Below are 14,176 nucleotides of genomic sequence, written 5' to 3' on the forward strand. Positions count from 1 at the left end.
CTCATCTACTCCCTATTCAGGATGTCCGTACACGATAGAATTCTACCTTTCTAATGCTCGGCCGTGCAAAGCGACTACAGAAGACCTTCAAACGATACTGTCAAACCCATGGATACCCCCAATTCCGCCTTGACAAAGAGGAGTGGCGCCAGGTCGACTACCTACTTTGTATCACCCAGCCGTTCTTCAAGTTCACTACTGCTCTTTCAAAGTCAAAGGATATCACTATTCATCTCATCTTTAGCATCTACAATAAGCTCTTCAGTCACCTTGAGGCCTCCGAAGAGCAGCTTCGCCGGAAGAGGATTCCCTGGAAGCAAACTATGCTTCAAGCACTTCAAGCAGCAAGGGAAAAGCTCTCAGAGTACTATAAGATGACTGACCATGAGTGCTATAGTGATATTTACGCAATTGCAACGATCCTGGCACCTTCGAAGAAGCTTCGCTTCTTTAAAACCAAGGATTGGCAAAGTGATGTTGACTACGCTGGACGATACCGTGGTCGATTGGAGGAGGAATTCTGGCGTTATAAGAGACGGCTTTCAGACAACAATAGCCCTCTATCACTTAGGGCTTTAGCTGGTTCACTCAATACCGTGGATGAGATTGAGATGCTTTGTGACTCCCAGAATGCTCTTCAACCGGAGGAGCCCCAAGGGAACAATGATGACGAGCTTAATCGCTATCTTGCTAAAGGTAAGCCCCTACCTATGCACAAAGAAACTCGAGAAATTAGAACTAATAAGCTAGGACTGATATCTCAACATCCTCGCATGTTCTGGAAGGAGCATCAACAAGAGTTTCCAATTCTTGCAGCCCTTGCACGGGATATCTTGTCTATTCCTGCTAGTGGTGCTGGTGTAGAGCGTCTGTTTAATTACGCGCGTGATATCTGTCATTATCGACGTGGGCAATTAAAATCGGAGACAGTTAAAGCGCTAATGCTTCATATGTGTGCAACAAAATTTGAGGTTGAACAAAGGGAGATTGATTTCACTAAACAGCTCATTTCAGTTGGGGAGTCAGCTCTTCTTGAACAGGAGACAGGCTCATTACCACCCCTCCCTTCTCTGGATCCTATCAGTGATAGTGAGGAGGCCGAAGATGAAGATACAGTGACTGAGATTCCCTCTCAGCTGCAGCCTCAGGTTCAGAGTGAAAATACTAGACCCAAGAGACCTCGGAGTAGAAGCACTCAATCCCAGGAGGAAGTCATACCTGAACCGGCTGATCTGGAGAATACACAACGACCTAGTCGAGTACGGAAGAAGACCAGGATGCCAGAAGGATTTGAAATCGGAACCCCATAAGTGTATAATAAATCAAAGAAGTGCACTATTATATTAAATTATTTATTTACAAAAAAAGTTGACTTGCGTAAGATACTCTATACTGACGAGATACTAGAAAAATACCAAAAAGACTGCATAAAAAATCATCTAACCAAAAGGTCACGAGGCTTAGCCTGTTTGCTATGTTTATCTAACCATTGGTTAACCAAAACCAAATGGTTTTGGATATGGTTGCGGTTAACCATGGTCTTTGCGGTTAGTGCCGCAGTCTAGTTATGACGAACCTAGCTTGGGTTACTTGGGGCTCCAGTACTGGGTTGGAGGGTTGGAGATCAGGCCTTGAAACCTAACCCAGATTGGGTCTGGGTTTTTGGGGTTTTGCAGAAGCCTGCTACCTATGGCTGAGCGCAGGTATATCAATACAACTTAGCATCCCCCATCAAAAGAATTCGGCCTTGACCTCAAACTAGTAACGTAAGACCCTCCCACATGGCTATTCTAGATTCTGATCTGACATTTATATAGATCATAGTACCGGTTCAGAAGATCCACAATATCTGATCAAGAAACCTCGAGGTTTTGGGATCTTAGGCGGGGTGTTTGGCCCACTGGGCCCCTCCCCTGTTGAGTCGGAATAAATTAGGAAGTAATCCAGCAAATACTGGAGTTAAGTAATTTGGCTAAGTTGCATACGATAACGAGTCTCAGAGCAGAAACGGAAGAGAATTCAAACTTGTTCTTTCTAAGTGGTAAAACATATAACTTTGCCAAAATGGTGAAAATTCAATTGGCAAGAAGGAAAATAGGAACGTTGAATTCCTCATCCGAAAGTGTGAACGTTGAGGATCAACATAAAAAAAGTAAAGGATTCTGACATTTATATTTGCTGTGTAGATCAAATTGCGTTCTGGTGATGCTTTTTTGGCTTTCTGCGGGAAATACAGTGGCCATAGGAATTGGGCATGACCGCGCAATGCTAAATAGATTTAGCAATTCGGCAACACACACCCTCATGCCGACAATCAAATAACGTGAGGCTCGGAGAATTACTCGCGTTTTCCATGCACCGTATAACGCCAGATAGAGTTGAGAAGGCTAGCCGATTTTTTGGGAATGCGCTTATATCCGGCCTCACGATCCACAAATGTGACTCCGAATCGCGGCTGGTAGCCGTTGTGCCATTCAAGATTGCTATATTGGCTGTTAGTGGTGAAATAAAGGCCAGGCTTGTAATTCAGAAACAGCACACCACTCACTCGAGGAGACTCCAGGCGTGATATCCTGCAACCTGCACCCCATCCATTTTCACTGCGTCACACAGGGCCTGGAAGTAATTGTTGTAGTACTCCTGTCGAGCGGTATCGTCTATAATAGACTCAATAGCCATGCTGCTTTCATTTTCCATGGCATATCCGTTTTCATAGACAATGATGGGAATGTCTAATGCTTTGGCAAAATGATCCCAACAATAGACAAGCACCTTTCTGAAGCCCCAGGGAACTATTGACCATTTCTTAGCTCTGCGACACACCGTAGGACGACTGACTCACCAGTATGCGGGTGGCCGTTATGGCCTCGTCTCCCGATTAATATTCCATCTTTTGTCCATGACTTCTCTACTTCATCCATAGTCCATATATCCAGCTTAGATCCAGGCTCTAGGATCCTCCCTGTAGCGTAAGACGTTCCATAATGATTCACAGAGAAGCTAGATCAGATAGGCGCCGTGCATAAGCGACTGAATATCCGGTAAGGCGAATTGGGACACTCACAAGTCTGCAGAACCATTTAACATTTGCAACTCTTCCTCGGAGAATCGAGGAAAAATGTCACTGTGGCGATCCCAAGCATTCGTCTGCGTACCGAGAACTATCCAGTTTGTAAGTGATAGATCATTTTGCTACGGCCAATGACCTACAGATAGGCTTCGCAAACTATATGTCCATTAAAATTGTCAGTTTATAGCCTGCAAAGAAAGTGCTATAGGGGTCTTTACCCAATCAATGCATCTCTCTGTGGCGAGATTAGCAGCCTGCACAGCCGCAGGGGATTCATCAACAGGCTCTACCCATTCCATATTCTGTATGAAGTCAGTATATGCATAGGGTGTGATGGGCTCCTTAGAGAGGACGGAAGGTATCGCACCAGAGCAATCCCAATCTGACCGTCCTGTGTCATTTTAAACTCTTCACGATAAAGACGAGCGACGTGGCCATGAACGAGTATACAGTTGTGTCCAACCCTTTTCTTGTTAGTCATATCGTGCACCGGGGCTCCCCAGTCAACTTTGCCCACCTGAAAAAGTCGGGTTGAGTCCAGTCTTCAGCAAGACCCAAAGAGTACAATATCGTAAAGATCCAAGGCTTGATTGCAACGTTAGGAAATCTTAGTTTGTGGAAAGGAAAGTCACACACCTCGTTGATGGTTAACTATCGTTTCACCCGGTCACCGAAGGTCTCGAAGCAGAGCCTCGCAAATGAACAGAAATCTTCAACCAATTCTCCACTGTCGGCTGCCGCAAACCCTCTGTACCGTCTCTGGAGTGACAATGGAACGTCATAATGGAACAAAGTGACCGTCGGCTCGATTCCAGCTTCCAAAAGCCCATCGATCTAAAAGTTTAGCTTGCAATCGTGGAGATATTATGAACAGAAGTACGCACGAGGTCATTGTAATACTTGATTCCTTCATGGTTAACCTCGTCTTTCCTGCCTCCTGGTCGCGGTCCTGTTAGCTAAATGATGTATAAAGGACCTGCAGTGACCTTGACGTACCGAGAGGCTTGATTCGCGACCACGATATGGAGAATCGATATGAATTAGCCCCATACTGCTTGAGAAGTTCGATATCATTTCTCCACAAATGATATGAGTTGCAGGCAGTGTCACCATTTTCCGGCGAATCTCTCAAGAACTCATCCCAAATGGATGCCCCACGGCCACCCTGAGAAGTTGCGCCTTCGATTTGGTAGGCTGCCGATCTGAGTAGCGATTACTAGAGGTCAGAGAAATGAAAACAGGTTTGAGGATTCTCAAAGCTGGGTTTACCTACGCATAGCCGTGAAGAAAGGTTGCTGGTAGAATGCTGGAGTACTCCGGATTCTCTGAGAGTTTGGCGAACGTCATCCTGTGTCTGGCTGTTGTATTGAACTCCGTATGTCTCGTTCTGCTGCCAGCTATTTGTACCCGAAAACTTCGGAGGAGGAGCATATTTGTAGGAAATAATAGCTTATGATATTATGATACTTTCCGAGAAAGGAAGGACGTACTTGGTAACGGGCCCGGCGGGTCCGGCGGGTCCGTTGCATAAGTTAGTCCAATAACTTACTGTTCATGGTCAGGAGTGGTCGAACTCGGGACTCTGTTCCGACAACACCCGCAGACTCCGAGGCTCCCCACAACCATATCGGGTCTCTCCACCTACGTCGGGCCCGTCGGGTCCGTCGGACTCGTCCGCCTTATCAGTTACGAGGTATGAGTGACACTCACCTCAGTTTCTCCAACCTACTATCCCCGGTCGCATCTCGTAACCTAAGTTTGGGGCCCCGGACTGGATCCAGACCATATCCTGGAGAGGGTGGGGGACGGCCGCACCGTTGGAGACGCCACTTTGCCCCTTATTTTCTATAAAGAGTTCAATTCGCCTGTTAAGAAATTTTCTGTCACGATAAGGTATTCCCAACCTTTCTATTTGCCCAGAATGTTCGACTACCTCGCAGGAACGACAGTGACCGGCTTTTTCTGTATGGGCTTAGCGTCTGCAGGAGCACTGCTATTTGTATGTATTATTTTACCTTGGACTGCCGCGATATACGTGGCAGATATAGTAACAACGACAATAGGGTATTGACAATGGCTGGTGGGGGACCCTGCTTGGAGCGGAGGAATTTCTTCGAACCTATGGGTCTTGCGAGACTGTGAATGGTGTACATCTCTGCTCTTTATCGACTGCGCAACAGTCTGCAGGGAGCTCAGTTCAGTCAGCTGGGATAAGTATGGTTATCAAGCTCTTGGTTGGCCTCGGAGAGTTCTAATTCTTTTTTTCTGCAGTGGCTGGCTCGTTGATCTCAATATCCGTAAATAACTGGCTCGGCCGCAGGAATTCTCTCCTCGTGACAGGGGTCATTTCTATCATCGGAGTACTTATCGAAATTACAAGTGCCGTCGGCGCGTCAGCGCGCTTCTCACAGCTTGTGGTTGGCAAGACTATCGCAGCTCTAGCAATGGGACTTTGTGCGAATGTCGTCCCTATTTATCTTTCGGAGACTTCCACAGCCACCGCTCGAGGCTTTGCAGTCACTATGTATTCGAACGCGCAGGTACTTGGTTCCATTGTGGCCGCGGGCACGGTATATGCGACCTCAAAGCGAATGGATGCAGGCTGTTACTATATTCCGATTGGCATCCAGCTTCTTCCACCACTTTGTATGATCATCGGCTCACCATTTCTTCCTGAGAGCCCCAGGTGGCTTGTACTTAAAGGGTGAGCATCTACCTTCTTTCCTCATCAGCGTCTTATTTTCCAATACACTACTGAGACAATCATCAACCGAGTAGTCAAACCGAGCGTGCTGTTGTTGCTTCTAGCAGGCTTTTCGCTTCGAAAAGAAACAATTTTGATGCCCAGGCTTACGTACGAACAATTGAAGTGGCGATTGAAGAAGAACGCCTTAGTCAACAGTCTTCGGGCTGGATGGACCTACTTCGTGGATCCGACCTCCGCCGTTTACTTATTGCAATCGGTGTTCAGTGTCTGTGTCAAGCGCAGGGATCAACCTATATCCTGAACTACGTTGTCTCATTCCTCAAGTCAGCTGGTATCGCCGATGTCTTCCCAGTCATCATGGGTATTTACTCTCTTTATTATGTAGGTATCCTGGGGGGACATTATTTGCCTGATCGGTTCGGCCGTCGCTCCTTACTTATGTCGACTGCCGGAATTTGTGGGGTGTGTCTTTTAACTATTGCCATTATGATCACTGCAATTGCCTCACCCACCGCTGCTTCCCGCAAAGCGGCTATTGCCTTGATCTTTATCTGGGAATTAATGTTTGCAGTTCAAAGCACTGTCATTTGGATCGTCACCACGGAGTGCGCTCCTTCTCGAAACCGGGAAAAGGTGCTGGCAATTGCCGTCTTTTTCGGGTTTGGAATTTCCCTGTTAGTTGCTTCGGTCTCTCCGTACCTCCAGGATGAAGCCTATGGCAATTTAGGTGGTAAAATTGTAAGTTCCATATACCTTCATCTAGAAATGTCAACTAACATATCCAGGGTTTCATATGGGGGACATTCTCAATAATCGCTGTTATTTGGACTTTTTTCACAGTTCCTGAGATGAAAGGTTTCTCTCTAGAGGAACTTGATCACCTGTTCAACCGCCAGGTCCCTACACTAAGATTCAAAAGATATCAGTTTCCGGTCGAGAATGGTCCCGAGAAATGATTGGATGTTCTCTGTGAAGCTCAGAACGCAGACTATTTAAAGTGCAACTTTGGGCTTGGTGATTAAATATATCGACAAAAAGAACCAGAAGAGCATTGTGAGAAGTGCGAATGCAGTAGCTTGAGCTCTCCTTGAAGTCCGAAACCTTTGTCATTAGATGGTTGCTTAACAAAATTCGTATATCGACGACCGGCCCTATTCCCTGTTGTCAATTGGTATGCACTACCCCTACCAATCGTTGAAAATCTGGCGTTCATAGTGATCCGGCCTTGGCATTGTTCGCTTCTCTTCCTGGTGGCGTGGATAAGTTTAGTCTTCTCCGCTGTGAAGCTAGAACCCGTCCCTAGAGCCTATGCTTCGAACCGTGGTATGTCCTCGGATTGGATTCTCACTAAGTTTTCTTCGGCGGTCTAGCCAACCCGCCAGCAGAAATAATCGCCGATGAAGGCTATGCCCCGCCGTGGAAGTCGAGGGGCTGATCGGATAGGTCGCAGTTGAAGAAAGCGAAGAGTATAGGTGATAAGGGGGAGCCTTACGCCAGTCTAGCATTGTGAAGTGGTGTTATGTCCGAACTATAGTCATCGAATTTAATGTTGGCCCGTCGTCCGGAGCGTTCTGCGAGTTAGGACAGTAGCTTAGCTATAACTGCCTCTAGTAGTCTACCGAGAGTATTAAGAAGTGAAATTGGGGGATAGGCCCCTGGAAGTGATTAATCTGGTTTCCCGGGTTTTCGTAAAACAACAATGCGGGCGCTCCTCTATCATTGGGAGTAATATCCTAGCTTGATCGATGCTACGAATATCCTAGTGATGAAGTATCCTAGGTGTCTCTATAGACATTTTCAGATCAGAATAGGGAGAATGTCTTCCCATATCTTGATTATTCTCTCCTCACCAACATCATCCAGTGGCATATTTACTATGCGCACTACGACCTTCCCTTTACCCACGGCAAAGACCCAACAAAGACTCTATACACTATGTCTAACAAAAATTAGGGCTCGCTAAGGGAAATCTATGTGTTTACTTGAATGAACATAAGAAGGAATTCCTAGTACTTACGAGACTACCGTAGCACAAGATACTCCCTTGATTCCTGCTAGTGGAGCTAGGGCTAAAGCGTTTACTTAATACTTACGATAACAGGGCGTCCGGAAGAATCCGGGTCGATGGGGACACAAGTCGAAAATACTGCTGAGTAAATCATACCGCGCGCCAAATGGAAATCAACAAGTCTGAATTGCTATAGTGCCCCTAGCTGGCAATTTAAGTTATGTGGGGATGATAATGACTAATACTTGTGGGAGATCATCTTCCGTTCTCCACTGCTGCTACTGTTCCGTCAACACTCAAGGCTGGCATCAGCGAAGTTTTTCAAGTAGACGATTGATGGCCAAAGCAGTGCCATGCACATCTTCAATGATTATCATGTGGCCGGTGTTGAGGAGGTACCGAAGCGGGGTTTTCCCAGAATTTGCGATCAACCCAACGAGCTCGTCTGTGACATGCACAGGAGAGATATTATCCGCCAGTCCCCCTATCACACATGTCGGGCAGGTGATCGATGAATAGTTTGGATCAACATGGGTGTCGTCACATAAAGCATCGCACATCTGCGCATATCCTTCTGGATTGGTTTGAGAGGTGACAGCTCGGAGGAGAGCGCGAGAAAGCCCAGCAGTTCCTGGTGGTATGTTGTAATCCACCCTCTCGTCAACATCCCAAAAAAGACCCCTTGATCGGGCTGCGCGAGAGAGTTGCAGCGTGAAGCTCTTGGCGGGACATTCGACTGCTCTAGTTCTACCAGCCCCGATGACAAAGAGGGCGTCCACCCGACCTGAAAACTGGGCTGCAAACATCATGCTGACAATACCACCTGCACTGTGTCCCACTAATATAGCTGAAGAAATTGTGAGATGATCCATCACGCCTCGAAGTATCGCTACAAGGATCGGCATTGTTACTTTCTCTGTCGTGTTGTTCAGACTGCTATGTCCATGGCCCGGCCAGTCGATTCGCACCACAGTGTGAGTCTTATAAAATATCTCCATAAGCGGATAGAAGACATTCGTATTTGCACCCAATCCGTGTGTCATGATCATATAAGGGCCATCGCCGTCAATTTCGACAAATACATCAAAACCGACGACGGAAATGATCGCAGACCTTCTTTGTTGATTTCTGAGCACACTCCCGGGTACAGTCACAGTTTTGTCGTTCATTGCTTGGGTCAAGTTTGAAGATTGGATTGATAAAGAAAGGGCGCGTATTGCTTGAAGATGGACCCGAGATAGACGAATCCTGGATTGAGATTGGTTTTTGGCAGGGAACACAGCTCATATCTATGAGTTGATATACCTTATTTTCGTAAAAAGAAATAAGAGCAGTGTGGCTATTCCCGCTAGCAGAAAGATCTGTTGGTAATCTCGGCCGAGAATAGTGTGGTGGGTTAATAATTGCTGGAGAGGAAAGAAACACAAATTTCGGCCGAGAATTCCCCATCAACATGTACCTTCGATTCATTGGTTTCTGGTCAACATGCGTCATTTGTCTTTTTTCAATGGCTTTCTATGAAATAGATTGATCGAAGCAAACTCCTCTTCAGACCTATAAAACGTTCCACTACCTACGCAGGGTTGATGCTCAGCAAGGCTAATAAAAATAGCGGTTTTGGAATCAAAGGTTTCTTCATTGTAAGCCTCGTGAAGCGGACGTACGAAAACCCAAACCGCTGGTTGGTGGTTCCAGTAAACTTGACATTAAACATCATTCCATCTCGCACCCGCCCACCTTTTACCCCAAAAGCAATGCCGAGAAGAGCCTCAACTCGCGACAAATGTCTTAAAGGAAGGCTACTGAAGCTTACAGTACAGTGGGGTTAAAAACGAACACTCGTTCGGCTGCCACATGGTCCATTAGAACTGTCCCGCGTTTTGCCCGGTCGCACCGGAAACCGTATGGACTGTTCGAATCTCTCTGCCCCCAATAAGGTCTCATTTAGAATTAAGCAATAGTCAGCTAAGCGAATAAGTTACGCTTGATGTTACGTTCACCTATAGAGGACTAGGGAATCACCAAACCGGGCAGCTCTTACTGTTAAAAATACTCCCTCTCGGCTTCACACTGCACGTCCTATCATCAATATTACGTGCAGAGTGTGATCATGTGGCCTAGTTCAAAAATAAAGAAGCTGTTGAATCATCTCTTTGTTAGGGGTATTTTTTTGAGATTCTGCCTCGTCTTCCACGACTTCTCATAAGTTTTCCTAATCGACATGAAAGTAGCCGTAGCTTGTCTGTGGGTTCCTGAAGTATGTGATATTCTACCAATCAGTGTCACCAAACATGGCCCCATGCACACCCATCTGAGAAGGTATCTGCAGATGTTGCAACACATCAAGCTTCACGTAAGAGATGATCTGCTCCAGGTTGAAATCGCCGTGATTTCCAAGTGATATAGTTTCTCTCAATTCCAATAAACACTCGATTATACGGGCGCCTTTTCTTGAAATTTGACTCCTTGTACTCGTATCTCGCAGCAAGTGCAATAGCCCCTGGACCAAATTTTGGATCTCGCCACTTTCAAACACACTGACCTCAGCAGAAGACGCGAAGATTTGTTCAAACAGAAGCGCGATAACTGCTGTTATAATATGCGTGTTTACCGTCCACATATTTCGGGCCGTCCAGGTGTATTCGTTCTCGGGAAGGGCAAGTATAGACTTAAGGCTGAGTCGAGCTATTGGGAGACAGGACAGCTTTTCATGTCATTAGTTATGTTGCTGGAAGGGGGGCAAGTTCGGATAATCAATTGAGCTACCCACCCTCGTGTAAGAGAACCAGGGATTTTGAAAGCAGGAGATCTGAAAATGGCGGTGAATACTCAGGAACTAGCGTGAGTGTAAGCACGAGATAGTTCGGCATCAGATCGCAAGATGCAGAAGCTTGGGTTACAAACTTTATGCGACAATGAAAGCTGTGTTACCTCTCTTTGCTGCACAATATGCGCAGGGAGGGTCTTATCTTGAGACACCTTTTCACGGAAGAAAATAGGCATTCGGCTGATGATCTTTCGTAGCTCAGTGTCGGCTATTATGATTTCTTCGTAGAGCCTACGTTCACCATCAGGCTCCCGATCGGGATGTCCTAGGAGACACAATCGATCTTGGGTTCTCCAGAGTAGAACGGCAACTAGAAAATCAGATTAGGTTTATAATTCGTAAGTTTCACTAATAATATCTCACCCTCATTCAGCACCGCCGTGTAACTGCCCTGAGTATATGTATCGATTCCACATTCGACCACGCCATCGTCGCCAATTTCAATCAATGAGTCAATGCAGTTTTTGGGTTTAGGTGTGTTGAATTGTGTTGGGTGGATCGTGTAAGTGTTTATGAAAGGTATTTGAAGCCAATCCTGGCGAATGAGGAACCACCACACCCTCTTGCTTATTTCGCGATCAGTCAGTTGCTTCTTTGCCTTTCCTCGTTCCGTTGACTTAACCACACTTCCTGTTTTATCTGATCCCAGACGGTGAATACCGAGCGACTGCGCGATGCGAATGGCGGAGCCCATCAGCGTGGAAATCAAATCTGATTCACCAAAGTTGTGCCCGCAATGGATGAGCATACAGATGGCTTGCACGGAGAAAATTGAATGGTTAACCATAAAATTTGAGGCGTGTAGGAATTCAATGCTTTTTTCATGTAGGTGTAATGCAAGTGGTTCTGACATACGGTTAGAAATGCAGGTTAACAATTCCATCAATACGAGCTTGAGCTTCCTTACGTTGATCGACAATTCCACATTGCTGCAACAAATCCGGCGACGTCAGGTATACAGTGCACTACCACAGATTAGTAAGAACGGATATCCCGGACAGGTGAAAAACATCGTAAGCTCACAGAAAGCACGGTATAATAGAGAGGTAGCCAGAGCGGGCTGATTGGAACCCCCGAATCCAGAAATGTGTCACATTGTTCACGAAATGTGGCCATATGAAGAATATTGTGCATCCAAGAAATGTTTTTCTCGTGGTAGTCCACCAACCAGAAAGCCTGAGCTGGCGTGACGATTGGATCAGCCATATTTGCGGAATGGGTTGGTAAAAAAGCCGGCGATCCCGTGCCCAAACCATGCCCAAGTCTCATGACATGCTGTCTACCGAGAGCAAGGAACTCGAGGGTGACTGCAGTATTCTGTCCAACACCTTTCATCAATCCACTTTGTGAGGTCAACGATGAGTGGGGGAAACGCCCTCGCTCAGAGCTACTCCTGGTTGTGTTGGGTGTTTCTCTAGGCACGGCTGTTGGGCTGACGGCTAGTGGGTCATTGTCGGAGCTGGGTGCCATTTGATCTGAATGCATGTATGGGCTAGTGGTATCTATTAACGGCATCCCTATGCCCTGTGGTGGTGAAGATTCAAGTGGACTAGAGGCAGAAAGAGGAACGTGGTGGAAATCATGAAGGACATCATCACCATCTCTCTGCTGCACATCACCCGAGGCGGTATCTTGATTTGATCGCATCGTTCTGTCTAGCTTATTAGCCTTTCTATTACGGAGCAAAACATTTTCTCGATAGCATAAGTGGCCAATGCCTCGATCCATACAAGCACCACACGGGATCACCTTAGAGCAGCGCAGCTTGCGACGAGCGCATTCTGTGCATGCTCGTGGTCGTCTCTGGGTGACACGTAGTGTCGAGGTAGAAATGATGTGATCAAAATTCTCCATGGCGATGAGAGACGGAAAACGGGAGAGTGAACGGAGTTCGGGCACGGCTGTCGCCGCATTCAAATATACCCGCGGCCGCGGGGAGCAATAACCGATATCCTATCACTTATCGCTGCAATCAACGTACCACGGGTTAGTGGTCTTGGCATGGTTAGGTAATCAACGTCACCAATTGTCCGCAAATATCTTATCAGGTCGTAGGATGGCCGTATGGACTTGTACAGAGGATAGTACATGAGTACTGAAATAAGCTAAGTTGAGGACCATCGTAAAATATGTATTATACAATACCACCGCGATCACGATTTCAGCGCCCAATATACTCCAGTCTCGTCCATGTTATACACATTCACCAGGAGAATGGCCGGATCAGCCAGTTCACGGCCAATGATGGCAAACCAGTGTCGGACTTTCTCCTCGATCTACCGATCATCCCACTTCCGATCGATCGCTCGTAGCCGTCGCGCTTTCAATTGCGGATGGCGCAAGTAAAAACCCTGCGGCCAATTCTTTCCCGGAGGCTGGATCTCGAGACTGCGACCTATAACCTAGAAAATCGAGGATCGTTGGCGCGCGATGACCGGAGCGAGCGATCGTAGAAACTTGACTGAGTGCGTTCTTCACCAACTGCAACACATACTCTAAGTTAACTTACCAGCGCCTGCTCCTCTTGAAGGGTGAGGTACTGCTGATTGACGGCTTTGTCGGCAACAGAAGGCTTTTTATTGGCCCGGCGCCACAAGGTTGATGCGGGAATCCCCGTCGACCTCGACCAGATTGCGTACGACGTCCATCTCTGGAGTTGATGGGTGGGAGACATCGGGACAATTTTGAGCGCAGTATGCTTGCTGCAAGGCGTCTACTGCTTCAAATCGAGTCATGAAACTGTGGGATCGTGAGAAGGTATTGGACTACAGTATATACCGCAACAATTAAAGCAAGTAAAGGATTCCAGGACATGTTACTGTATCTTAGATAAGTATTGAGACTGTTTTCACCTCTAGCTTAAATGAGATCATCTTGGAACATCTTCCACCGGTCGGAATCGGTGAATTCTATCAAAATCTTGAGAAGGCCAAAAGCCAGAGAGTCTTGATGTGTAACGTCAACACCCTCAACGAAATTTGAAGCTGGTGAAATTACCTGACTTACGGTTTTTTGATCACTGTGGATGGATCTGCCAGACTAACTCAACTGTCGCGTGTTCAACAGTCATAGTTCATTTCCGCGAATTCCGCCAATAGTGGTGATGCAGTCAGCATCCATGATTTGCTCAAATACCTCGCGGGTGTGATCGTTGAAGAATAGGTGACGATTTGAACACTGTTGATTAGGCATAGTTGGTTGCGCATAAATCAGTGATGAAACAAGGACAAGTATGACTTTTTATCAACAGCCTGTAGACAAAGCCTGCGCATAAGCTAAAGCTTTCAGAATCAACCTTTGATAGCAGCCTCTACCTGTTGAAAACAAGTGGAAAATCGAATAATCTCAGTTGAGCACAAGCAAATAGGGATAACGTGGACGTTGATAGGGTGGACATGAACAGGGTCAATGTTTGAGCAAATTCAGGTGCATTTGTTAAGTCAGGTTTCACCATTTAGCAGTTTTCACCAACACCGTTTAACGAGATCTTGAGTTAAACGGTGGATTTTGTGGAATTTGGATGAACCCCGCACCTTGCTACCTTGAGTCATTGGTCACGTGGAG

At 46.5% G+C, this 14,176-nt stretch overlaps 5 protein-coding genes across 5 annotated transcripts; 1 reads left to right on the top strand and 4 right to left on the bottom strand.

Annotated features, from left to right (window-relative positions):
* Positions 1-2,338: 2,338 nt before the first annotated feature.
* Positions 2,339-4,417, bottom strand: N7487_002974 (glycoside hydrolase family 1 protein; the record flags this gene model as incomplete). Its single annotated transcript, XM_056870721.1, has 11 exons — positions 2,339-2,483; positions 2,549-2,792; positions 2,843-3,000; positions 3,065-3,161; positions 3,211-3,226; positions 3,289-3,372; positions 3,438-3,587; positions 3,734-3,904; positions 3,955-4,007; positions 4,067-4,272; positions 4,344-4,417. 11 exons carry the CDS (start codon positions 4,415-4,417, stop codon positions 2,339-2,341), a joined length of 1,398 nt encoding a protein of 465 aa, XP_056735505.1.
* Positions 4,418-4,991: 574 nt separating this feature from the next.
* Positions 4,992-6,733, top strand: N7487_002975 (uncharacterized protein; the record flags this gene model as incomplete). The annotated part of the gene is made up of 5 exons (XM_056870722.1): positions 4,992-5,069; positions 5,134-5,284; positions 5,342-5,774; positions 5,849-6,515; positions 6,563-6,733. 5 exons carry the CDS (start codon positions 4,992-4,994, stop codon positions 6,731-6,733), a joined length of 1,500 nt encoding a protein of 499 aa, XP_056735506.1.
* A 1,360-nt stretch (positions 6,734-8,093) lies between these two features.
* On the bottom strand, positions 8,094-8,954 carry N7487_002976 (alpha/beta fold hydrolase; the record flags this gene model as incomplete). Its single annotated transcript, XM_056870723.1, has 1 exon — positions 8,094-8,954. The coding sequence occupies one exon, from the start codon at positions 8,952-8,954 to the stop codon at positions 8,094-8,096; it is 861 nt and encodes a 286-aa protein (XP_056735507.1).
* A 1,660-nt stretch (positions 8,955-10,614) lies between these two features.
* On the bottom strand, positions 10,615-12,466 carry N7487_002977 (C6 transcription factor; the record flags this gene model as incomplete). Its single annotated transcript, XM_056870724.1, has 4 exons — positions 10,615-10,922; positions 10,976-11,458; positions 11,520-11,577; positions 11,636-12,466. 4 exons carry the CDS (start codon positions 12,464-12,466, stop codon positions 10,615-10,617), a joined length of 1,680 nt encoding a protein of 559 aa, XP_056735508.1.
* A 429-nt stretch (positions 12,467-12,895) lies between these two features.
* On the bottom strand, positions 12,896-13,286 carry N7487_002978 (uncharacterized protein; the record flags this gene model as incomplete). The annotated part of the gene is made up of 2 exons (XM_056870725.1): positions 12,896-13,093; positions 13,122-13,286. The coding sequence occupies 2 exons, from the start codon at positions 13,284-13,286 to the stop codon at positions 12,896-12,898; spliced, it is 363 nt and encodes a 120-aa protein (XP_056735509.1).
* Positions 13,287-14,176: the final 890 nt, after the last annotated feature.

The sequence above is a fragment of the Penicillium crustosum genome (genome assembly GCF_028827405.1).
Source record: "Penicillium crustosum strain IBT 35664 chromosome Unknown utg000001l_segment0_segment0, whole genome shotgun sequence".
NCBI lineage: Eukaryota > Fungi > Ascomycota > Eurotiomycetes > Eurotiales > Aspergillaceae > Penicillium > Penicillium crustosum.